This window comes from Mastigoproctus giganteus, chromosome 5, assembly GCF_048544385.1.
Source record: "Mastigoproctus giganteus isolate SK-2022 chromosome 5, ASM4854438v1, whole genome shotgun sequence".
Lineage (NCBI taxonomy): Eukaryota > Metazoa > Arthropoda > Arachnida > Uropygi > Thelyphonidae > Mastigoproctus > Mastigoproctus giganteus.
Genome location: NC_143579.1, coordinates 232,124,446 through 232,152,445, shown reverse-complemented (window position 1 = coordinate 232,152,445; position 28,000 = coordinate 232,124,446). Strand labels below are relative to the sequence as shown.

At 34.4% G+C, this 28,000-nt stretch overlaps 1 protein-coding gene across 1 annotated transcript in view; it reads left to right on the top strand.

Annotated features, from left to right (window-relative positions):
* polo (Serine/threonine-protein kinase polo) overlaps nt 1–17,402 on the top strand; it is a 39,492-nt gene extending 22,090 nt beyond the window's left edge. Inside the window, exons 5-9 of the mRNA XM_090373803.1 lie at nt 9,520–9,636; nt 12,451–12,546; nt 13,079–13,232; nt 14,519–14,765; nt 17,173–17,402. Of these exons, the coding sequence (XP_090229929.1) occupies nt 9,520–9,636; nt 12,451–12,546; nt 13,079–13,232; nt 14,519–14,765; nt 17,173–17,394 (836 nt within the window). The 3' untranslated portion in view covers nt 17,395–17,402. The remainder of the gene's footprint in view (nt 1–9,519; nt 9,637–12,450; nt 12,547–13,078; nt 13,233–14,518; nt 14,766–17,172) is intronic.
* The last annotated feature ends 10,598 nt before the right edge of the window (nt 17,403–28,000 follow it).

The window sequence follows — 28,000 nt, the reverse complement described above, 5'->3', positions numbered from 1 at the left end:
CACCATCATCCATGATTCTGTGTAAGTTGCTAATATCTTCTTAAGAGTGTAACATCACCAGAAAAGGTAAATGCACTGTATGTTTAAAAATCTGAGATACCTCCAGGACAGCTGATTCAAAGCTTAATGGTCACTCGTTAGCTGGCGAATAGTTTCTATTTGTGAATGTATGCCAAGCTGTGAATGCTGTATTTTGTCTGAGTGAATAATTTATAATTAAGCAGTGTATGGAAGTAAAACTTCCAGTTAAACACTACTTTTGATAAGTATTCAACTCTAATTTTAAAAACTATACTATACCGCCGACCGGGCTAGCTGGGTGGGTAAAGTACCTGCCTAGCAACCCAAAGGTCGCGGGTTCGAATCCCGCCTCGGGCTTGGATCAAAGTACTGCAAAAACCTTGGGAGGTGCATTATGGCCACAGAAGCCGATGCGCCAACAACTACCAAAAAAAAAAAAAAAATTAAAAACTATAGTGCATTGCCATTTGTGAAATTTCTTAAGCCTTCATCCCCCCCCCCCCCAACTTAGTAATACTGTCTAGTTTATGACACTAAAAATGTGCTACCAGATTAAATACATGCCAGGAATGGTGCCTTAACAATGCAGATTGAATAAAATAGTTTAAGCATGGCACATACCTTTTTCCTTTCTTGTGCAATGCAAGGTGCATGCAACATTTTCTGTTTTAGGCCATTTAAAGTTCTTTTACTATATCAAGGGAACAATGCTGAAGAAAGGGTGATATTATATGGGGGGGGATATCAAAACATTCTTACCCTTACCCTAGAAATAATAGCTCTAGAAAGGTGAAACTTCACAGGAATTTTAATCCTTTTTTTTTATGCACTCTCCATGTGTAGTAACACATCTCCCATCTATGGATCAGTTGTTTAATGCCTTGATCATAGAAGTCCACACTTTTTGCCTGAAACCACGATTCCACTTCATTGATGACTTCCTGAGACAAATCAAAGCGCCGTCCACTCACTGGTTTCTTCCTTTCTTGAAACAAGAAGTCTGACAGTGCTAGTTCAGGAGAATAGGGTGAGTGCTGCAATAGTTCGAAGCCTTACTGGGCAACAAAGTTGGTGGTAGCAATGGCTGTGTGAGCCGGTGCGTTGTCTGACAGAAGATGAACACATATGGTTAACATTCCACACCTTTTCACCTTCAAAGTATCATGTAACTTTTTCAAAAGATTTCTGTAGTATTCTCCTCCATACATGTGGAACCATGAGGTAGGTAATCTGTCAGGATAACCTACCCCTTTTCTGTCCCAAAACATGGACAACATCACCTTCTTCACAGATGAAGTGGTCTTTGCTTTTTTGGGAGGTGGGGAGGAGGTGTGCTTCCACTACTTTGACATGTCTTTAGTCTCTGGATCATACTGGTACACCCAGCATTCGTCATTTGTCACCAAACAATCAAAAGTTCTCAACATCTGTATTACACAAATTCAATAGTTAGCGAGAACAATGCATTTGGCATTGCTTCTGCAAAGGTGTCAGCAATCTTGGAATCCATTGTGAGGAGACCTTAGACATGTGCAGATGGTCATGTAAAATGCTGTGGGCAGACCCTTAACTAATTTCCACTTCATTTGCGATGAAATGAATTGTCACACGTCTGTCACTCAGCACCAGCTGTTCAACCTTTGCAACCATTGCACTGTCTGTGGATGTTGATGGACTTCCTTCTCTTGGCTTGTCAAAGACATTTGTACAACCGCACTGCAACTCCCGTTTACACTTTTTTACAGTGTCATAGGATGAACAATTCTGCCCATACGCAGCTTGCATTTCTTCGTCAATTTCCTGAGCTTTCTTGCCTTGCAATGACCATTGCTTGATACTCCACTTTGTCAACCATAGCATCCTTCCTCAGATTCCAGGCTCCACCTGTGGTGTACGATCACCTACTGGAATGAGATTTCACAAGTTAGTTATTGAATGTGTAGACAGCTTATATTAAAAATAGCATCTTCCTGCTGATGTTTTATCTAGGTCAGGGTATAAACTATTTGATACCTTTGCAAAGGTATCAAATATACCCCCTTGTATACATATAGTAATATGCTTTTCAAAAAAAAAAAAAAAAGTCTGAGTTATCCATTTTGTACAGGGGAATTTGTTATTTTTCCTTGTAAATAATGAAAGTGATCTAAAAGATTTCTGAATTTTTTTTTTTTTTTTTTTTTTGTAAGTTTTTAATCCAACTGCCAACAGAAAATTTTTCCTTAATTTTATTATTAGGTCAAATGTATATCAATGAAAGATGTTATAATAATAAACTAAAAAAAAAAAAAAAAAAAAAATCTGTTGAATAGCATGGACTTTTTTTTTTTTTTTGCACACAGTAGAACTGATAAGATATTTATATAATTTTGGCAGTTTATATTACTATTGCCAAAAGTTAATTTTTCATTAGTAAAATAGTTATCTAACAATCAAATAAATGTCCAGCAATAACTATAACCATATCTTTTTCAAAATAATTCATGAATAATGTGCACTTTTGTATGTGTGGGCACACACAACATAAGTTTATTAAGTTATAATTTATTTTTCACGAGGATGGTAGCAATTCACAGTTAAAACTTAATTCACAGTTTTTAGTAGTTTATATTAGAAGTATCAATAGATAACTCTTTGAAATTTTGTTATCAGAACATATACAAATTCAAGATGGTATTATGAAAATATAAAGGGGGAGATGCAATCAAACAAACCAAGGATATAATGAACTAGCTGAGTTTGAAATGCGGTAAGGTCTCATGTTATGCAGTAAATCAACAAAATGTTTCAGTGCTTTTTCAGTAAAAACTGTATGCACATCACAATTTAGAAGTTGAATGAAACTATTTTACAACAAATGTTTTTTTTTTTTTTTTTTTCTTCTCTCTCAGAAAACATACCACCTCTTACTTGGGTACCTAATGGCATGCTCTCCTGCATGGCTTCTTGTTTGTTCTTCAGTTAACAGATTTCTTGAAATCGTGATACTGAAATTAAAACATTCACTTTTCTGTGAAGGTAGGGAAAGTTTCAGTTGAATCGATAGGGTGGTTAACGAGCATGAAAAGCATAAAAATCATGTGGGGGGGGGTCAATTAGATCCCATGCAATCAACTCAGTATTAAGTAAATGAAGCATTTTAATGGCTACAGACATAAATTTCTGGTGTTCGTTGGGCAAGGAAAATTTTAAAATAGTCTGTCATTTATACGGAATAAGTGGTGTTTCATCCCCCCCCCCCAACAAAGTTTTATATTTTGAGTAAAGCATTAATTATTCAGAAACCTAATGGCATCAGTATATTATCCAATAAGCTTTATCCCTTTCATCACAAACTTTAAACATATTTTAGCACCTAATAACATATTAAGAATTTTATTGAGAACACTTCAATACATACTTTAATGATTGAAAAGCTGTTTCAAGACCAGACTGTCTGATTGTCAGGCCCCACACATGCAGAAGCTTCCAGGTGCCGGAGATCGGCTGACACAAACAGATAAGGATCATTGGATCATATGTTCTAAGACCACTAAAAGTTTATGATAAAGCAGTCTGTCACCAATAACTTATAAACATCATCAAAACCATACTACTAAAATATATTCTGAAGAACTAGTGGTCAGAATCATCATCAAACGCAATCCACAACTTCCAGCATGCTCCCCTTAGTAAGATTCAAAGCAAAGGGAGATAGTATCATCATTCCATACATCCTGGGCATCAGCGATAAGATGGCAAAGGAAGCCAAAACCTATAACATCTCCAATATCTATGCAGACATAGTTGTTGAAGCACATGGTACAAACAAATGGACAAACCAAAGGCAACCCAAAGAGGTCCACTATATGTCTTAGTGTTCCTGTTACTTATTAGATATTGACAAATCCTCAGGCTATTAAAATGCATAAAAGAGCACAAAAAAAGAACATTCATTCATCAGATCTAACAAATTGGAAACTGCTGTATGCACTGTAGATTGCAGAGTATTCTGGGATTTCAACAGCACCAAGATTCTTTTTACTGGCTCTTCCTCACAGATGAATATAAAAAAGGGGGTGGGGCATTTTTTATTTGATTATTTAGGGTTACTACCATAAAAAAGCATAACCTTTTATCATTCCTATCTCAGCTTATTCCATGACAAAATAATTAATTTCCAGATGACAAAGAAAACAGAAGCATCTCCCAGAATTTCATCTGATGCTTCCTCATTCATACAACTCAGAAACAAAGAAATTCAAAGCATGATGATGAGGAATAGTGTTGTCTCAAAACATTGTATTGAGGTGTTTTTAATAAAATTTGTACTACATTATCACTTGGTATAAGAATGTGTATTTTTTATTAATCTTTAAGGTAGACAACCACTTGAGCCATAAAGATCTCGGGGTCTATTTTGATCCGAAGCTGAAATTTAATGATCACACAGAATACCTCCGGAAGCATTTTAACACCCTACGCTGGAAAGCGAAACAACACGTACTTCATTCCAACCACTACCAGATATCTTCAAGCCACTGTTTATCCGGCTATTTTATACACTGCTGAAATTTGGGCATCTGTGTTGCCTTCACTTCAAAAACCGGTGTTCTCGTGTGAATACTGGACCCTGAAATGGGCCACAAATAAGCATCGCCGACCCCCTCAATTGAGAACAACTGACATGGCTGAGCAGCTAAATGTACCCAGGCTCCCGAGGTTAATTGACAGCAGGCGTTTAATGACTTCAGTAAAAATGTACACAGGAGTAATAAACGCCCCAAACATCTGGGATTTCTGTCAGTGGCACAATCCTACGCCATCCTTGAGGTCAGAGCCCACACTAATCCTCAAATACAACCGGTTGAAACTGTGTAGTCGGTTCCTACCTGCCCAGGCACTCCCCAAAATTCAGGCACTGCTCCGTCTTGGAGTCGACCTTCAGAAATTAGCTACCGACTACAAATACCGTCACATGCTCCTCGAGTGGATTCCATCTGTGGAACTAGGATAATTTCCTCCATATGACGTTTAGTCCTCATTTTTCATTATTATAATTTACATGTTTGTAACTCATAATTTCCATGTAACAGTATTTTTTTTTTTTTTCCCTTTTGCCAATTAATTTCATTTATAATGTAAAACTCCTGGCCATGTCACCGTGTTGAGTATTATTGTCTCTAATACATGTCCTGTACTTATTAGCAATAAAGAATTTATTTATTTAACAAAAGTTACAATAGGTATATCTTTATTAATTCACTATCAGATTATTCAAGGTGTGATATGTTTCCAAGTTGCTACCATTCCTCAACTAACGATAAGGGTTTTATATGCATTTTAGTGCAGATAATTTGAAATACACTTACAGTGAAATTCAGTCTGAATTGGGTATCATGATTTTTTAATAACTTGTCTAATTTAAAGAGACTTCCAAATGTCATTATAATACAATGAAAATGTGTCACTTTTATATTTCTGCTCACCTTCTCCAGAGTCTCATGCAGAATCATGAATCCAAAATCTCATGCAAAATGCACTACAGATACCTGCTGAAGGAGAGTCTCTGTATGTTGGGATATTATTTTCTGTTTAATACTTTGTAACCCATGCAAAAAAGGATGATATTCCTCTCTCCTAGCAATATCGGTTATTCACAAAACTTTATAACTTAGTGTGAGCTGCTCTTGCAAAATATAGACTATATAAGGTAGTCTAGGGTGCTTGTGTAAACCGTTGATTTAAGTTTGGCATTATTATAGCCATGAATAAACGGGTAGAATATGTCCAATCCGTGATATAGCTGGAAAATGTAAATTAGATTATACAGTTATGAAATTTTACCTTGGTTTTGAGGGGGTTTTTTTTTTAATGTAAATTAAGTCACTTTACAGGAGAGATTAAACATGAAATCGGCTTTAGGAGTCTCTTGTTTTTGATGCTACTCTGCTGAGCCAAGTTAAAGGGATGATAAATATAAAAATTTTATCACAATACCTTTGTGCTCAAAATGGACAATTCTAACATATTGCAAATTGGTGTCTGTTCTTTTATGCTTTATTCATATTAGGGTGTGGTTGCTTGTAATCTTTTCCTTTCAAGCAGCTTCAGTGGTTAATCTCTTCTGTACACCATGCATTTTTATACGTTCAAAAACCATTTAATTCCATACAACCAAGGTGAAATGTAATGAAACATACACTGTTACAGCTGTGTGCCAACATGGTTGGGATTTTCTGTCTTGATTCACAGTTTTTCTAAACCAGGGGTGGGCAACAAGTCGATCACGGTTTTAATTTCGGTCAATCATGACGAATTTTAAATATATATAAAAAATATCCCCAGGGGCTCACATCTGGTGAATATGGGCTTGGCACACCCATGGTCCTGAGCTGGTTATCATATTTCTTCTCTTTCTTGGTGATTCCCTTCTATTTCTGACCCTTGTTCTCGCTCTCTCATGGTAATTCAGAATTTTTTTTTTTTTTTTTTTTGGCTGGTGCAGCAGAAGCCTCAGGCTTTCTTGCACCATACGGCTAATAATAATAATAAATAAAAAAGTAAAGTTCAGCCATTATCAACCCACTGCAGGATGGAAGCCTCCTCAACAATTATGCACACCACTGAAAGTGCTTATTAAGATCTGTTGAACGACATGACTACTCTTGTCACCTCGCAGCCGCTAGGCTTGTCTAGTGAAAATTCACCCAGTTATGTTGTGGAGAGCATGTGTAGGTGTTGAATTCTTATATAGCTTATTTAATATTAATAACTGGACAGTACTTATACGTTAATTTGATTTGATTTAAAATGAATACTACGAAAGAGAGTAAAAAGTATCTTTTTCATCGAATTGGATGAAATCGAATAGGAAGAATACTTTTTTTTAACGATAAAAGAAAAATGTTGTTTGATTTGCAATTCTTCCGTGGATCTTCAACGTACTCCATGGTAAATACCAATTGGATTTTCCGCCTAATAGTGACCTTAGAAAAAATAAATTAAAATAACTTAAATTCAGATTATTCGCGCAACAAAATTTCTTTGTGGCACCTAATTTACAATCTAAAGCAATAATTGTAGCATCATTTAAAGTGAGTCATCTTCTTGCAAAAAAATGCAAACTATTTTCTGATGGTCAATTCATCAAAGATGCATTTTTAGAAATAAGATTCTTTTTTTGAAAATTTTAAGAACAAAAATGAAATTAAAAGTGCTCTTCAAGATCTGCAATTATCTCAATTCTGTGATGCGCCGCATTGAAAAAATGAGTAAAAATGTGAGCGAACAATTCCGCTCTCATATTGCTAATTGTGTGTCCTTTTCTTTACAGCTGGATGAATCTACAGACGTCAGTGATACAGCCCAATTGCTCGTTTTTGTTCGTATTGGTTTTGATGATTCTGCCACTAGAGAAGAACTGCTGGATATAATTTCGTTAAAAGAAAGAATTAGAGGTCCAGATGGAGCTAAAGCAATGACTGGGCATCTTACCGAATTCATCGCATTGTGCCAAAAGGATGATGAATTCTCAGATTTTTTGAGTTACCACTGTATCATCCACCAAGTGTTAACCAGCAAAAGATTAAATACTAAAAGTGTTATGAACATAGCTGTCAAAATCGTGAATTCCATCAGAGGGCAATCTCTTCAAAGGAGACTTTTCAAAATGCTACTCTATGTAAATGAACCAGATCTGATTTTACCCAGCTGAGTCGGAGTAAGTCTAGATTTTGAAATTTGCTGAATGAAATTAAAAAATTTGTTGAGGAAGATGACTTTTTTGGGGAGACAATTATCAGCAGCTACAAGATATGGAGTGGTTGTGGGATCTGGCTTTTTTGGCATATTTTACCAGTAAATTAAGTGATCTGAATTTGGAATTACAAGGAAAAAATAAAAATGTGGGTAACATGATTAGTAGTATTTCTGCATATAAATATGAATTTTTGGCAATGGCTAAGAATCTCAAAGGGGGAAAAAATCCATCATTTTGCAAATATGCAAGATCATTTTGCAAAAATATCCTGTTTTTGAATTTAATAGTGAGAAATATGTTTCTGAAATTGAGAATGTTGTGGACGATTTTGAAACCAGATTCAGTGATTTTAAAACAATTGATGACATTGTTCAATATATTTCTTATCCATTTAATGTCGACTTAGATACCAAACAAACTGCAAAAAAAAATCTGAGATTTTTTACATGGAGAAAATATTACATGAAAATGAAATTATTACATTGCAAAACGATATCTTCCTAAAAGCCAGATCATCAGAAAAAAGACTTTTGGAAATATGTTTGCCAAGAAAAGTAGCCAAATGTGAAAAAAAAAAAAAAAAAAAAAAAAAATCCAGTGAACTTTTAAATTCCTGTGTTTTGGTTCCATATATCTATGTGAATTGGCCTTTTATTTGAAGCAAACAAAGACGAAGAATCGCTCTGCTCCTACGGACTTGTATACAGAAGATTCTTTACAATTGGTCTTATCACAGTATATCCCCGATTTTGAAAGCTTAGCAGATGACATGAACACAAACTTCTCATAAATTAAAATTTCAAATACGTGTGAATTTAAAATAAATTCTGAATTGTATTTAATTTTAAAATTTATAAACAACATTTTTCAATGTGTTGATTAACTTTTTTAACCATGTGCAATGAAATTCTTGAGACAGTAGATTGCAGCACATTTTGAATAAAAAAAAAAAAAGTAGATCGCATCACAAATTAAGTTGGCTGCCCCTGTTCTAAAGTAACTCCAAATTTAATGACCAGTTTATATAGCATGTATTTAAAAAAAAAGCTGTATATGCTAAAAGAAAGATGTCACTTTTTTTCTTGCATGGATTAAAAATATCACAGAGGACGTAATATCCCAAAACATGAATACTCTCCTTAGCAGGTACATAAGATTATACATAACAGACAAAAGAGCATTATTTTAATCTACAGCCTGTATACATCAACTGACATAGCCGTTATGGTGGCAAAAATTAAACTTAAACCATCTTTGTTATGTACAAAAAAAAACAAACAAACAATTGAATTTTTCCAGTACAGTTGTTATCTTTCTCATTAATTTGTTAATCTATTATGATTCAAAAGCATCTACCACAACAAAACTAAAAGATATTTTAAATGAGAGAATTATAAAAATTCTGTCCAGTATAAGACTATCTGACTGAAAATTTTGATTGATTAATACTTCAAATCCTTTTAAATAAAAACTAACATATTTTGGTCAGTTAAACTTCAAATTAATGATGATATACTGCAGTGTGGCACCAGTTTTCTTTTAGATTTTATATTGGCTTTAATAATATCCTTAAATCAGTAAAACATACTTCAGTAACATTTATTCTTTTTTAGGACTAGTTTAAAATTCAGAGGGCACTTTTATGGATGTTAAGAAGATTCAAGTTCCATTATTATTTGTTCCATTATTGCAATTAAGTAACTCAGTATATCATGATTTTCATAGGTAATTGCATATAGAATTTTATTGTCATTTAGATTCTACACAGAAATGTGGCCTTATAAAACCTCCTTCTGGGAAGTTAGCAGATGTTCCAGAGAATGCTGTAATGGAGGATGAAGAACATCTTGATAAAGTGCAAAAACCGTCACCGGGTTAGTACTGTGTTATTAACCAAAGCAATTTATTTTAGAGATTTAAGTTGAGTATCAGGATTAATTACAAATTCCTTTAAATTTCACTCTTCATTACCAAACTTTAATATTGTTATTTTAATAGCACTGTATTTTACTGAATTAAAATAATTTTAATTCAGTAAAATGCAGTTCAATAAGTATGGTTCCAACAGTTTATCCATTTCCATGGTAGGTGTGCATGCACGTGTGTCCATGCATGTGCACATACTTGTGTTCACACATGTTTTACAAGGTGTTTCAACTACATTTTAAATAATGTGTGCATTAATGGACATATTAACATGTTCATTAATGAATGAGTTGTCTTAATCTTTCAGTACACACTGCCATCTCTTAACTTGATTTCCAACTAATAGTAGACATGCTTTTAATAAGTGGTAGCATAAAAATAGCTCTGAAAATCAAAGGAAGAGACCACCACTGTTAGTTTCAGTTGTCTGTGAATGGGTCACAGATGGAAAAAGTTCCATGGAATAGAAATCCTGAGTTCATGAAATTCGTAAATAATTAAATAGGTGTTAGAGGATATTGCTGGACTGGGGAAAAAAAAAAAAGCTGCTTTAAAGTACATTTTTGAAAGTTTTGAAAATTATTGTAGCCGCTGTAATTTCTGCCTCACTAGAAATTGTCATCCCTTGAATGAATTATTCAGTTTGGGAAGGGAAAAAAATAAAAATCACATTGCAAAAGGTCAGGTGAACAAGGAAGATTTTGTAATACAATTAGTGTTTGAAAAAGTACTCAGAAATTTTTGCACAGTGAACATAATGAATAGGATCATTATCAAAGAGTAATTTCTAATTGTATGCTATCCACAGATCAGGACTTCCTTTGCAGTATGTCTAAATGCTTAGATTTTTAAGTACAGTCTTATTAAGAGTATGACTTCCTAGCATAAGTTCATAATGGATTTATGCTTTCATAATCAAAAAAAATAATTCTAAGATAATTTTACCTTTAGACCTGGCAATCCGGTTTTTTTTTTTTTCCCTCTCCCTAGATTTCCATGCTCAACGTGATGTATTTATGATCTACAGACATTGTGTATATAGATTATAAATACATCATGTTCCATCTCTTGTTCTTTAGAAACTCTGAATCACAATGACATTTCAACTAATTCTTAGAATATTCAGTTGTTTTCATATATTTTATTAAAAACTTAGGAACAAAGTAATTGCATTAAATGCCAGAGATAATGATTTGACAACTACCATATGATATTCCAATTTCAGATGTTATATATCATTTTCGACACTCAGGTAGTGGAAAATGAAGAGGACCTGGGGGTTCAACTACACTTGGAATATTGTGTTCAAGTAGGGAGACCACACCTAAAGAAAGACATAATGCTTCTTGAAAGGGTCCAAAGACTGGTAACTCTCCTGGTGAGATCAGCAAAAGGGCATCCGTATGAGGAAAGACTTCGAATATGTGGGTTGCACAGCTTGGAAACTAGGCACCTTAGAAGAGGAGACTTGATAGAGGAGGCTCTGAGAGGCATAAGTAAAATGAATGAGGATGAAATTTTCATGGTTATAAATGATTCTAGAACTAGGGGCCATAATTTCAAGTTACGGGGGGGAGATGTTTAGACTGGATTGCAGGAAGTTTTATTTTAGCCAGCAAGTTAGGAATAAGTTACCTACGTGGGTGGTAGAGGGTGACAGTTTGGGGAAATTCAAATCTGGATAATTACCTTTGGGAGGAGGGAAAGCGTAGCTTGTCCATTTCCTTTTCTCTTATTAATTATTATTTTTATTTTTTTTCTTATTTTTTTTATTCTTATTATTTTATTTATTTTTGTTTTTTTTATTTTATTATTTATTTTTTAACTGGTGCAGAATAAGCCATAGGCTTCCTTGCACCATGTGGCCATTACTAATACTAATTGTGCAGTCAAACATGAAGTTCTCTGAGAAGTGCAGATAGGCTGCCAGGACAACTCATGGGGTTTTGTCAATGATATACAGGAATTTTGATAGCAGGGATAAGGAGGTGATTATTTCATTGTATAAGGTAATAGTCAGGCCGCATCTTGAGTGCTGCATACAGGTCTGGAGGCCTTAATTTAGGAAGGATTGTAGAGCTGCAGGAACAAGTACGGAGAAGGGCAATCAGATTGGTCAGGGGAACAAAGAGTCCTCTTACCAAGAAAAGTTTCAATTTTGCAAATTGCAGCATCTGGAGACTAGGCACCTGCAAGGTGATCTGACTAAGGTGTATAAGGTTTTGAATGGCTTGTGCAAACTCGGTGTTTATGGGATTCTTCCTATTGCTCAGGCTATGTGCATGAGGGGGGCATAAATTCAAATTGAGGGGGGATGGTTGCAGAATAGATGTGCAGAAGTTTGCCTTCAGCCAAAGGGTGGTTGATTGCTGGAACAAGCTTCCATTCATTGTTTTGGAAGTAGATAGATAGTTTGTCTAGTACTTCCTTGAATTTATTCAAACTATTGGAGGGGATGGATAGATGAGATGTATTTTTGTTTTGTTGTTTTTTTTTTGGCCAATGCTGTGAAAGCTTGTTTTCTTGCACCATTTTCCACTACTTATTATAGCTACTTTTCTTTTTCAAAATAGGTTTTTCTCATTTTATGTTCAGATATTTTTAACAAATTTAGCCCTTGAACTTTTTCATACTCAAGGTCACTAAGGAAAGGGGAAAACATTTCATTGTTGATGAAGTTGGTTAATTATGACAGATTGTTAAGTTAAATTTTTATTTCTACAATGTTCTTTGGAATAATATTTAACATCTTTGTTTTATAGCTGAAGTTCCAGCTGATTATTACCTAGGAGACCTTCTTGTCTGTTTAAATTCAGTTGTAGCTGCAAGACCATCTGAAAAAGCTGTTATTAGGGAAGGTAAGTGTAATTTCATAAATATGGTGACTCAATATGAATATTTTGTTATTATTATTAATTTATATTCTATATCCTCTTTCTTCTCCTGATAAGTTTCTTCCCGCCCCACAACAGATGCTGGTATCAGGTGTGTGGGATGGTTGTTATGTCCAGTACTATTACTGAGCAAGGAACTGTCAAACTACCCTAAGGTGTTCAGGATCGCAGCTTCCTGGATGGAGTTCATATAAGTGTTCTCTGCAAGACCTGTTGCTAGGTTCTTATGGAAGCTGTTTGGCACCGTGCTATTGGTTGATACAGTTATTGGATGGTTATTATTATTATTATTTAATCTTTAGTTATTTCTAGTGCATTGTATATTTTATTCTCAGAAATATACTGTTTTAATTAATAAACTGCTAAGAAGAATATTATTTGCATCTTTCTTTTTCATCTAGATGTGTACTAAAAAAACTTATTGTGATTTGTTATTCTGTATACAAATCATTGTGAAGCTTCAACTAATATTTCTTTCTCTTTTCTTTCCATATAGATGAAACAGAAGATCCAGCTGCAGTTCCAATATTTTGGGTTAGCAAATGGGTGGATTATACTGATAAGTATGGACTTGGCTTTCAGCTCTCTGATAATAGTGTAGGTGTTCTATTCAATGATTCATCTCGCATTATCCTCTTAGCTGATGGCCAGTAAGTAGTTTTATTCTTAATTCAGCTATTCGTGATAGTATTCTGTTGTCATTTTGGGTTTTGACCATGTATAAGTGAACAAGTAATAGTGTCACTCTTTATCTATACACTTTCATCAAATTTCAGTTCCCCCCCCCCCCATTAAACTGGTTTCATCATATTTCTTTTGCTGTACAGTTGAAATTATTATAAAAAGGTAATACTAATCTTCAGTGAAATTCAACAAAAATATTTATGTATAATCCTTCATTAGACAAGAACTGTACATTTATGGCAACAGATTTCAAACTAGCATCATTTTGCTGAGATCACTGCAAGTTCCCCAATGAATAGTTAGATTTTTATCCTTTTCCTCTGAAATAAAGTTTGTTTTATTTATGTTTTCAACATTCAACTTGTATCATCTTTTAGAAGATGGAGTGCAAACTCCTCTTTAAAGCTTTGCAATACAATAGCAGATAACTATGGTTGGTAATAAAAGGTGTACAGCATAATAAAAAAGCCTGATGTGTAAATCTGGAATTTATAAGGACCTAAACCTTTTTTGGGGGGGTGGCAATTCAATAAATGCCTCATTTTAGTAATGGCATTCTACCATCCAATAAAGCTTAAAAGACTCAATCTTGCTAACTATCTTTTGTTTTTATCACTTTTGTTATTTAAATTATCATTTTGGTTAAATACTCAATTTCAAGCATCTTCAGCATCCTGTGATTTCTACTTCAAGGATTCTTTTTCACCATGAGCAAGTAACAGAATTTACTAGAGTACATTATGGGGAGTAGGTGATAGTACTACATATGGGAAAAAATAAAGGAGTAAAATAATCCGTGCATATCTTAAGAGAAACATTTTAAAGAAAAATTAAATGTAATTTTAACAGTAATCTTAATTTTAATAAATCAGTTATCATCCTTCAGTGTCTGGATGTTGGAAGTGAAATTCATGGCCATACTAGTGATCATAAGAAGCATTGCATTCCATATTTTCTTGTACTATCTGTGTATATTGTATAAATAGATTTGTGGTGTGTGTTTTTTTTTTTTTTTATGGGAAAACTTTATTTTCATCTGCAACTAGCTTGTCACTGCTTAAAAAAAAAAAAAAAAAAAAGTACTGAATGAATAACCACTTGCTCCACAGAGCCATATTCAATTTAAATAATCATGGTATATTTATGCATGATATTGATGTTATTAAATTGTACCAATCAAAAGTTGTTAGTAGTTATTATTAGTTAAAACTTATTAGTAGACAAATTTTTACTTTTTTTTCATAATTTTTAGGAATATCCATTATATAGAGAGAGATGGCAAAGAGCATTATCATACCATACAAGAGTATCCTACTGCACTAAGTAAAAAAGTAACGTTGCTTAAGTATTTCCAAAACTATATGAGCGAGCACTTGTTAAAAGCGGGAGACACTGTGGCACCCAGAGAAGGAGTTGAACTTACACGTCTTCCATATCTACGAGCCTGGTTTCGAACACGTAGTGCCATTGTATTTCATTTAACAAATGGTACTCTTCAGGTAAGCAAGGCTGCTTTTTATTAAGTATTTATCCTGATATCCTTATTACTAAAATTTAATATAAGAATAGCATTTACTTCAATCACTGCTGAAGAAAACTTTTCATTTTTTCCAACTTTTACGCATTAGCATTACTAAGTTAAAAAAAAAAATTTAAATAAACTAAATTTTCACTTGATTTAATCCTTCTGTCTGTGTGTGTGTGTGTGTGTGTGTGTGTGTGTGTGTGTGTGTGTGTGTGTGTGTGTGTGTGTGTGACCTGAGGAATACATACTTAGGTTATTTCAAAGTACACTGAAAATCTAGTAAGTGCAGCCATTTCTTATCTGTGTTTATAAAAGTACCTGTATACACAGTTTATAAATCTGAGGAAGAGACTGCCCGTGTCTACTACTGTTGTCCAATTTTTGGCGTAAAAAAAGCTGGAATTCACATCCAGATGTTGATGAAATTGAATCAAGTGATACATAAATTCAATTATTACCTCAAAAAGGAAGTAATGACAATTCTTTTGTAAATGTTTTTAATTACGATTTGATTTCTGAATTAATTTCACTCTAATATTGTGCAACCCAAGCCAAATTAATGTTTAAAAGCATTTATATAATAAAGTTTAATTTTTTTATAAATTTTTAAATTGTCATTAAAAAAAAAACTCATCGTCGGGGGGGGGGTGTCCACACAGTGCTTATACTCTCACTCCTGAGAGGTTTAAATAGAAATTAACATGCTAAGTCAGTCCTTTAGACCAAAGATATGTAAATTTTTTTTTAGTGATGTAGCCTGAAACTTTTTGACATTGTTTGAACACTACTTTTAATTGTGTGTGTGTGTGTGTGTGTGTGTGTGTGTGTGTGTGTGTGTGTGTGTGTGTGTGTGTGTGAGATAGGAAGACCTTTATGCTGATTGCAGATAACTTTTCTATTATCTAAAAGTTATCTATTGCAGATAACTTTTCTATTATCTAAAAGTTATCTATTGCAGATAACTTTTCTCAACATGATTCTGCTGAAAAATTCTGAAGAAACTTGTTTAGTAAAGATGAAATTCATTCAAACAGATGAGATGCATGGATCTTTGAAAATGCCATAGAAGTCAAGGAAACTGCTAATTGGGGCGATGGAAAAATTCAGTTTAGATGGTAGAGGCAGGTACTTTCAGTGACACTTGTCCCTTCAGTGAGAGTACTAAACACTCAAATCAGCAGCAGACACTGGCTACAGAAATGGCCAGTGTCTGCTGCTGACTCACTGACATGGCTATGATGGATATATCAGGGTAGTAAATAATAATTAAATACAAAAATTTAACCTGTCCATATAGTAATGCCAGGAGTGTTGTAAACAAACTTAACAGAGTCTGGTCAGGTCAATTAATGCTTATATTGTGAGGCTAACTAGATATGATGCCATCCAGAGATAAAGGAAGAAGTTTCGTTATGGTGAATAGTGTGTATAGGAGAGATGGAGGAGTGAGTGGTACATTTATCTAAATGAAGATCAGATTATTTCCCGATTCTGTTGAAGCTAGTGATGAGCATAATCAAATGATTTGTCATAATTGAATGATTTTCCATCACCAAATGAATCATTCAAATGGTATTAGTATAATTGAAATAATTGACTGTGACCTTTCAATTATGCCTGTCACTAGTTCAGTCACAGCTAGAAGTTGATATACAAGCCTGAAGTTCCTGAAGGAACTTCAGGCTTGTATATCAACAGGTCAGAAGCCAAACTAAAAACTGTTTCTTTTACTTTTATATGTGAGAGAAAAAATACAGCTTTAAAAAAAATTAAAAACATATGTACTCCAGTAAGAGCAAGAATGACTTTGTTTATTCATTTTGGATTTTTTTTTTTTTTTAACTGTTTCTTTGCACATTTAGATTCCAAAGTTGTAGCTGCTAAAAAACACAATTATGAATTTCACCTACTACATTTACTTTAAGTCGCACTTAACTGCATTCCCTGGCTTACAAATTTTTACAACTTTTAATTCTTTTTTGATATTTCTTCTGGCAACAGAACCGCAAATGTGACATTATATTCAAGATTAGTAATAGGCATTGCTGTATACTAATAAATGTAATGTATTTATGTTTCAAGAATTAAATTATAATCTCAACCCTTTTAACAAAACAGGAAGTGTCTTGTATCAATTCCAGATGTAGTCATGAGTTCTAAGTGAGTTCTTTTTTAAAAAAAAAAGTCAGATATATAACTGTGATAATAATACAATTAGAAAAGTTAAAAACGGAAATAACCTTAATGATGATAAATGTAAAAAAAAAATATAAATATTCAAAATTTTTTATGTATTACTTTGTTTTAGATGTTTCATTTAAATTACACCATTAGACCTTTCATTTAAATGAAGTAATCTTAAGTTTTTCATTTTCTTTTAGATAAATTTTTTCCAAGACCACACAAAAATAATCCTTTGTCCTCTCATGGAGGCTGTGTCGTACATAGATGAAAATAGAGAATTTAAAGTGTTCAGGCTGAAGCGTATAGAAAAGTATGGTTGTTCTCGTGAGCTGGGCTCTCGCCTTCGTTATGCAAAGACAATGGTAGAGAAACTGATGTCTTCAAAATCGGGGTCCAGTAAAGGAAAGCCAGTATCCTAAGACATTTCACTGGAAAATAAAAATAGTCATTTAAACATCTAAACACAGCTAAAATGAATAGATGCAATAGTATACAGTGAAATTCTACAGAAATGATATTTATCGGATTTAATTTCTTACATCTGTTTCTGTGATTTACTGTTGCTATTCTAAAATGTAAGCTATAAGATTAGCTTATCTAATCAGAGAAAGAAAATTGTATGCAGAATTCTCTTGACTCTTTTATCTTTTACATTTTTTTGATGTTATCATTTTGGAAAATTTTGTAGTTGTTTTAGATCTGGTGTAAACATATCAAATTTTTACATTTTGCTAACGAATTATTTTCACTGATTACATTTTTTTTTAGCTTGTCTACTTGTTAATGTTGATTTTTCGTTTACATGCAAATATTTTTAAACATATCTTGCCATTCAATCACTGTTTTTTTTTAAATTGTACATCAGCAGTTTTCCAATATTTGCTAAATGAAATTATTGCTTTTTTTTTTCATTTTTAATAATTCATTTTATAGTATTGTAACTGCTTATCATGGTGACATTTTAATGACTTTTATCTTTTTTACTGCTGCAAGCTTAATAATATTGAATAATAAATATTTTGAAGCATTGAATTTTTATTGTTTTTTCAGAAACAATACACTTAGAATAAAAATATTCTAATTATATCTCTTTAATAATAATATTCTAGATGCTTAATTTGAAACATTGGTTTTTCAGTAATATTAAAAAATTACCAGTTGGTTCCTACATTTTACAATATTTGTTAAAATATGTGGAAATTGCTTTAACTTCATGCTTTTCTGTCTTTAATAGTGGTAACAGAAAACTTCATTTCTGCATGCATATTTTCCCATATTTTTTCAAACAATGCACAGAGTAAGCTGAATAAAAGATGTAAGGTAGAAAAGATAACTATTTCTTCTGGTAGCATTCCAAAATTTTATTTAATTTCCTAAAGATTTTGCATAATATTGTGCTGTTGAGATAGTTTTTGAATATCTAGTCCATTGTATGAAAAATCAGTTATCCTTCCATCTCTAAGTAAGAAATATTTCAAATAAGTAATAAAATGTTTTGTGCAGAACATTTTCCCTTACTTGTACTGTTTGAAGTACAGATAAGGGAAAATGAGCTACTTGGCATGAAATTTTATAATGTATAGATTCCATGTTCACCATTGAAAACATTCAAAAACAATCTATTGAGCATAAATTTGAAATATTAACACTTTCAAAATTAAAAGTAAAAGGTTTTATTTTAATTAAACATGAGAGAATGAAGAAAATTAGTCATCTAACAGTGCTCAATTCTTCTGTATAATGAAAAGATTGTCTGTAAATGTTTGTAAATATTTGTAACCTTTTGTAATTTTCTTATTTTTTTTGTAATTTAAACAAGTATGATAAAAATATTAAAGTATCTTGTATACTGACAAGTGTTCTCAATTGATTCAATTGACAGCTGACATTCTACATTAGACTACCATTTCTTTTGTTATAAAAAGCCAGCCATATAAAGTGGTGGGGGCTAGGCGCCTCCGTAGCCAGGTGGGAAGGAGCAGCAGTGCGTAGCACATGCTTCTTGATTAGACCGGGGTTTGAGCCCGTCACCACCAAAAATGGAGGATGCGGAAAGGTCAGGGAATGACCATTGCATATCCCGGAGCAATATGGCCTTAGTTGCTAATGCTCCTAAAAAAAAAAACCAAACAACATATAAAGTGGTACATACTTGGTTAACTATTGAACAGGTCAGTGCCTTTGCACCATGTTTTGTTTGTAGTGAACTGTTCATGGCCACTTGTGGATACCTTCACGAGTGACCGAGATATTGCACTGCTTTGAATAAGTAACACTTCACCAGTGGAGAAGACTAATGTTACTTATTTTCGGTGGATACCACCACCCAGACGGCACCATTTTGATGGGTAGTGATATCTGCCGAGAAAAAAATAACATTAGTCATCTTCATTGGTGAAGCATTACTTATTCAAAGCAGTGCAATACCTCAGCCACTCGTGAAGGTATCCACAATATGAGATACAATTAAAACAATGCCAACTATAACAAACTATTTTCACTCATCTTCCATAGGGAACTTGCAGTGGCTTGCTTCACTTCTGTGTTGAAGGCAAATTTGTGTCCTCGTAGCTCATAAATATGAGCGAACTACACCCACTGCAGTTTGATGCTCAAGTGGGCATCAGAAATTGCAGAGGATGAGATCTGAACTGTAGAATGGATGTTCTGCTGAATGAATTTCACCCTTTTCAGAGATGCTGTATATGCAGCTGTGCATTGTCCCAAAGAAAACCAAAAACTTTTTTTTCTTTTTTCTGAATTGGCTGCTGTGTGAAATTTCTTCAGTGGAGGTAAGTATTTGTGTTTCCAAATACTTGCCTACTCTTGAATTTGGGTTATAGTATCTGATCTGAGACTCAACACAGATGATTATGAGCAAAAAAAAAAAAAAAAAAGTTCAAATACGAATCATTTTTCTGGCAGCAGTTTGTATCACTGTCACAGGGAACCCATCTTGTACTAACTAAGGTGTAATCTCACTGTCGCTATGTGAGTATCACTTTTCAATGAAAAATTGAAACTGGTTGACAAATCCTGTAATGGTAATCTGTATTCATCCAACAGTTGATCAACTTTCTTGATAATGGCAGTGTTTGGTCTCTTGCCTAGAGCTTCAGCAACCACGCCCCACACCCCCAGTGATTTCACCACTGCTCATTGCTCCTAGATTGTGAGCTTTCTGTAACATCTCTCAACTCCTTTTTCTAAGCTTCCATACAAAATTCTGTCACACACCTTTGTCTTAAAATATAAAAGATTTTGAGATAAAAGTATGAGACAGAATTGACTGGCACTGAAAAACAGGTTACTTTAAACAACTATGAAACACAACTCTTTGATCTAGCAGCCCATTGATGTTTCTTATTGATCAAGACTACAGGCAAGCAGTGTTACATCCTCATTACTTTTCAAACACTTCTCATAATAATGATTTGGGGCTTGGGGTGGAATGGAAGTAAAGACATTTGAAGACTATTGTTGGTCTTCAATTATAACATTGAAAACAATTGCATCAATATGTAGTGCTGTGAAACAAATCCATAAACTTACTTCCTATCCATTCTCTGATGGTAAACTCTCTCACTCCGAAGGCAATGCCGTTTGAATATATCAGAAAATTGAAAGGATGTCTCCATCAAGGAACTGAATTGTGCTACAGAGAATCTTCTATAACTCTTTAATGGAATTATTTTTTGTATACCATTTTGTCCAACTTCAGGATTATGTTACATCACCTTGCAATCAAAGTAAAGGCTAAGCAGGAATGAGAGTTGTTGAGAACACAGTTGGTTACAGAAAAAAAGTATCTAGCAGCCCAAAAACATTAATACCGATTTGACCATATTTAGGCTTTATTCCTAGAGCACAGAACTTCAGCAAGCAGCTTACTACTTCAACATATTGCTGGATAATACTGCAAAGCTACCAGTTGTGAGGTTTTTTGTTAAAGGATCTGATCTGGTGGATTATGGAAATGTCTCTGCTTTTCTTAAAAGATATCTGCTCATTCAATCTATAAGAGAAACCTCACTGTAGAAACACTAAAGCTTCTCTGACAAACACCACTGCATCCTCTAGCAAAGAAGCCATCAAACATTGTTAGTGATAAAATTAGATGGGGGGAGTTTTCTTGAATTTCAGTGTTCAGCTGAGCATACAAGGCTGGGTAGACTATACACCCTTAAATATGTTAAATATGACTGAAAGTTCACCCATACAAATATTCCTTGGGATTATGATTACTCTGATCAACCCATAAAATTGGTAAATACTTACAAATATTTAGGTGTTGTGTTGGACAATAAATTCCAGTTTATTTCCCATGCAAAGTTTATATTACTTAAGGTTAAAACTGACTGGCATGTTAATCAAAATTGCAAGGGGTTCATGGGGCATAAAATCTTCCATGCTTAAACAATATTATGAGTAATTTTATTCCTATAGTATGTTATGCTGTGGGTGCATGGGGCCCAGCATAAATAGATCTTTGGTAATAGGTACTTAACACAGGCACAAAGGTTCTTTCTTATAGCTATGTCTAGATCTTGCCAGACAATATCCACTTTGGCAATTCAGGTTTTGTCTGGTAAATTACCAATTAAGTACGAGGTTATCTTTAACTACTTACAGTAGTTGTACTTAATCAGAATTTCATAAATTTACTCTTTTGCAAAAGGTGACATATCTAGAATAAGGAATCAATTTATGGGAGAATGGCAAAATGAATGGTCAAATGTCATTACAGGAAGAGTTACATTTTTGTTTATACCAAATGTGGCTGAATTAGCACCAATTGTCATGGTTCAATCTGGGTTTAAATGTGATCTTTTTGTTATCCAAACATGGCAGTTTAAACTCAATTATTTTCTTTGGGTCTCTGTCTGTGGGTTACTTTGGGTTTCTCTGTCTCTTCGATGTGCAAATGTGGCTTTCTGGAGACTGTCCAACATCTAATTTTTCAATGTAATTATTATGTAGATTTAAGATCTCAGCTTCAACTGTTGACTAGTATATGTAACCTACCAAAATTCCTTGAAAATCAGAACTACCTTTGGCAAGTTTTGCTGACAGTGTTTTTTTGATGCAGGAAGAGAATTGTGGCATATCTTGTTTCCTTCCTTTGAAATTGAAGGTGATTGGGACTGTTTTGCAGCTTTAAACTTTTCACTTTGGGACAGTTCGTAATAACAGTCAAGTTATTATCCCACTATGTATATAATGTAGATAACTTTATTTTGGTGTATATCATTTATGTTTAGTTATATTCCATAGTGCATATTGTGTATGATGGGTGTCGAATTGGTGATGTGTGTTGTTGAATAAGGATGAGGTTGATCATAAGATCAATGGGTTGGATTTGTTTCTCACTGCGGTCCCGGTTCTAGTGTGGCAAGGCATTTTGGCTTACACTATAGATGTACATTCAGTTAGTTTTAAAACTTTGACTGCAATTATATTTATGGTTTGATATTGGACTGTAATTTGGTTAGTTTTGTATATCGACCTTGGCTCTAGTCAATTATGTATGTGGAGGGAGTGTTGCAATGATTAATAGGTTGTCAAAATTTTATTGTGGCTGCAAGTTGGCAGCTGGATGTTTCCGGTTTAGTTTAAGTTAAAACTTATTCTTGGGCTTTTCTAACTTTGCAGCTTCAGTGTAATTGTATGTAGTAATGTACACCAATGAGCCAAAACATGACCAGCAAGTCGTTATGCAAATTGAAGCAACTGCAGTTTGGGACACTATAAAAAACACTTGGTACTGAGTTCCATTAATCAGTGTTACTCTTGTTCTTCAGATGGGAAAGGCAGCGGACTTAAGCAAGTTTGACAAAGGCCAAATTGTAATTGCCAGACGACTGGGTCAGAGCATATCCAAAATGGCACGGCTGGTGTGGTGTTCACGGGCAGCTGTGGTTAGTACTTACCCAAAGTGGTCCAGGGAGGGAAAACCCACGAACCGCTAGAGAGGTGTTGGACGACCACAGCATTGATGCTCGAGGTGAGTGAAGGCTCTCCCAGATGGTACGTGGCAAACAGAAGGGAGACTGGTGCAACTTGCCGGTAATTGGAATGCTGGTGCTGGGAGTAATGTGTCACAACACACAGTACATAGAACCCTGCTGAAAATGGGGCTTCTTAGCCGCAAGCAGCTCAGAGTGTCCATGCTAACCAGGGCTCACTGGAAACAGTGCCTACAATGGGCACACAAACGTCGAAATTTGACCTTGAGTGATTGGAAGGTCGTCTGGTCCAATGAATCAAGTTTCCTGTTGCACCATGTAGACAGCTGGGTTGTGTGTGTGTGTTGTTTACCTGGGGAAGTGATGGCACCTGGATGCACCGTGGGACGAAAACAAGCCGTTGGCAGCGATGTTCTGCTGGGATACCCTGGGTCCAGTCATCCATGTGCTGGGCACTCTGACATCTACCACTTACCTAAACATCATTGCTGACCTGGTACATCCTTTCATGGCAACGGTCTTCCCCTCTGGCAGTGCCATGCCACACCACCCAGATTGTTCAAGACTGGTACGTGGAGCATGAGGAAGACTTCCAGGTATTGCCCTGGCCTTCAAATTCCCCAGACATCAATCCCATTGAGCATCTGTGGTTTGTGCTGGAACAGCAACTCCGATCTGTGGCGTCTCAACCACGGACCTTACAGGAGTTAAAAGGAGCTGCTGGTTATGTGTTAGTACCAGATACCACAAAACACATTTAGAAATCTTGTAGCATCCATGCCTTGCCACGTACAAGCTGTTTGGCTACACGTGGAGGACCAACATATTAGGTAGGTGGTCATAATGTTTGGCTCATCAGTGTATATAATTAATTATTGATTTTGTATTGTCCACTAGTACTATCTCTCTCTACTTCTTTTCAGGGATGCCTCTTCCTTTCCATCCACTTTCCTACCTTACCATTTCCCATACTATTCCTTCTATTTTCCTGTTTTCCTTTGAACATTTGGGGCTCCAAGGCTTGCTTGATAGCCCCAATAAGCATCTTAGATGGATAGTGGACCCTGGTGCACCTCCTTGTGACCAAGGTTGGAAGTCAAGGGACCTGCTGTCCCCCACTCCTACCTGCAAAGTTGCCAGCTGCCAGCACTCAACGTAACAATACACATACTTACACACCTACATACACACTTGCTGGCCTTGGTATTATGCCTTTTCAGATGCTAAAGTGGTACATAGGGGAAACCCTAGAGACTGCAATAAAACATACACACCTTGCCCTTGGTACAGTGTTGTATATCTGAGTCAGACCTGGCTAAAGTCAGTTTTCCAAAAAAAAAAATCTTAGATTTTTTTGATTCCATACCTGTGTACATTGAATTTTTTTTTTTTTTTTTTTTTTTCCCCCATAAATGGCACCATTTTCTGAAAAACCAAAAATGCTAATTTTGGAATGGTTTTTCAGAGGGCTCCCAGCAGGCTTGATAGTCTTCTTTCCTATATGTCTCCTATTTCCTAAATCCTTATAAAGTGGATATACTAGAATTTTGAACTAATCTGTATTAATCTGCTAAAGTTTAAATTTTTGCTGGCTATTTTCATTTTAAATTGTGTTAATAAGAAATTATAGGCAAGTGGTCCAAATATGCCACTATTCTAACAATTAAATAAAAATCCCGTTGTTTTTATGAACTACTGGTCCTCTCAACACGATCTCGACCCACGCCGGGATATCGAAATCATCGACCACTCGCAAAGTTACCATCAGCAAGTATGGCTTGAATCACTCCACATATCTGGTTGCCATGGTAATTTTAACTGCAATAAAGGTATATTTATACATCCAACCATGGAGGCAGTTATCCTACAATGTGATAAACATTGGCATGCACCCCATGAGCATGCCCTGCATTCACAGCTGCAAGAATCTAATTCTAATCAGTCTCCACAGTTGCTTGAACTTGCACCACACTTTGTTTGCCTTATGTGACCAGGCATGGTCTGGGAATTCTTTTTCATACTAACATTTATATTCATCAGATGAAGAGTCCCCTAGATTAAAAAGCTACTGTTTTGCTTTTATTTTATTTAATCAATTTGTACTCTTTTTGCCTAACTCAATTTGTACTTGTGTTTTATTAAAGAGATGAGCAATATATTTATACTTTGGCCAGTTAATCTTTTAGCAAGGGCAAAGTTTGTTCTGCTGTGAGCAGGACCATGTGTAAGAGGAATATGTTGACATGTAGGAGAAGTAAAAAAAAATACATGAAAGGACAAGACAGTCCCCCAAGTTTTATCTGGAATGTGCACAATTTGCCTTATCAAATTCTATTAACATTTTTCCTTTGCTTTTTTACAACAAAGGTACCACAAATGTAAGCAAAAATAGAAAAGATCTGACCACTGTAAGCCTGTGCAATTGTAAGAGTGCTTTGGTAAGATTTGAACAACGCAAGAAATTTATGATATCCAGTATCATAACAAAAATAGTGCTAAAAGTTACAAGACCAAAAAGGACTTTAGTTCAGTTAGCTGTGGAGGCTAGTAGTTTTCTTACACTTCACAATAAATTGTGCACACATACAAATAACCATTATAGAGTAAACTCTAAAATCTGACTTCTTTTCTTTTTTTTTTTTTTTCAAGCTGAAAATATTAAGAAAATCTGAAATTTATATCAACAATCACATTTTTATTTAAAAAATCAATGCAAAAAATGTGATATTTCTTTTTAAGATGCCTTGCAAAACTACCTCGTCCTTTAATCTGTTTTTGCAGCCAGCAGTATTTAAACTACATAAATAATGCAATGGTGTTAATCTCAGAGCAAAACAAACTTGCCTTTGCAATGAGTTGCCCTGACATTGCTCTTTCAAATGTATGGTCTCACTGATAGGTTAATTGGCCATTAGACCGGGGTTCAAGCCCTTCACCACCAAATACAGAGGATGCAGAAAGGTCAGGGAATGACCATGGCATATCCTGGGGCAATATGGCCTTAGTTGCTAATGCTCCTAAAAACCAAATAACAAACAAAAACAATCAGCCATTTGTTTAAAAAATCAGACAGCTATGATGGCATGTTTTTGGATTAAATGATCCCTCATCAGATAGGTGGTCTCTAGTGAAGGCATGCACACAAAACACTGAACTGTTATGCAGTAAACAATCAGCTTTCAAAATTGTAATACAGCTAAAGCTATCTATTGAAAACAGTGCAATGCTAAGGCTCATTACAAAGTCAAGTTGAGCTGTTGTGAGAAATAAGACCATTGCATTATCCATGTAGTTTAAATCCTGCTCACAAAAACATGAAAGGACAAGATATTTGTAAATGATTACAGATGTAAGCATTTATGACTACCAGTTGTAATATTGTTTATTATTCATTCAAATGTGCTTCTCTATAACTACACAACCAAGTATACCTCTCTAAAATCTAGCATAACAATAATAATCCCAAAGGGTGCCAGGTTTTGAAGGATTTATTGAAAAATGCTTCTTTGATTATAAGCATTCTTCTATGAATGTCCTTTGAGAACAGGACTTAAATAATTAAAGTTAAGGTTTTTGAACTTTTAAGAAACTGGCTGAGAGAAAGAAAATAAATTTTATATGAATAATAAGTTTAAAATGTATTTTAATAACATAAGGATGTATACATTTAGCTTACATTGAGTTTTATGAAAATTGAACATATGTTAAACCTGGTAAACTGACTCCTTGAAAAAAAATTGATACTTTTTTGTTTGTAAGTATATGTTCTGTTTATCTGGCTAAATAAAATCTAAATTTTATTTCTCAAATCTGTGCTCTGTTATTCTGAATCTTTAACAAGGAAAAACAGCAAACGGAGCATAGACATTCAAATAGATATCTCATGCTGTTAATTTAGTGAAACATGGATAATGTAGTACCTACATAAAAAGCAAGGCCTAACTCTTTCATACAATTTGGTTTATTAATAATGAATTAATCATGAATAATACTGTCACTATAATTTTCTCATATTCAAAAATAGTTTTCCTTCAACTGGGAAGGAATACACTCATGTGTGCTGACAAACCCACAGTTAACCAGGACCTATAAGAAACCCTGCCTACCAGGCACTTTGGTGACAAATGTCCACCAAAACAACTTAAATTTGAAAATAATATCTATTAAAGTAATATCAAAATGAATTTGTTTTCCTTCATTATTGGTTTGACTCTTTCGATCTGCATCATCGTTTTGTTATTGAAGAAGTTTGGCCATAAAAATAAAAGCAAATGCGTGTTTAGATTTTTTTTTAAGCCTCTTTTTGCATATAATTATCAAGTGCTCTAAAATGTGAATTAAGATTAGTGGCTTTTTTTATTGTCCAAATCATTGAGATGCCTATGATGAGACAAGGAGCTAGCACACTCCACATTTGATCATAGCACCTTGCATTGTCAATATGTAGCTTGCATAACATGTGGTTTATATTCATCACCATTATCCAACTGAGCATGTTGGGCAGACATGTCCAGTTGGATAATGGTGACCCACTATAGCAGGTCTCGACTACACAAGTTGTCTGTCCAAAAAAGTAAAAAGTTTCAAGACTAGGATTCCCATGATGATTTTTACACGATGTCACTATTTGATGTTCCATAGTCACTAAAATGTGTCAGACAAATGCATCAGTGAATAATCCATTCTATTTCAAAAGTGTAAAAAGATTAGTGGGTCTCGACTACACAAGTTGTCTGTCCAACATGTCTAGTAAAAAGTTGAGACTATAGGATTCCCATAATGATTTTTACAAGTCATTATCCAACTGCTTAAGCACACAGCTTTTTCTATTCTTGTTTTTCAGGTGATGCTCATATGTAGGCATTGAGAGGAAGGGGATTTTAAAATATTAAAATTTTAAATATAAAAATGGAATTTTCAGTTATACATTTTTCTTCAAAAAGGGAACAATTTTGAATTATTCGATGTTTTATTACAAGAATATAATGTGGTCAAAAAGTCCAAGTGCCTGCTAATGTTACGTTTTTATCATACTCTGTAGTGGGTTTAAAGAACACTT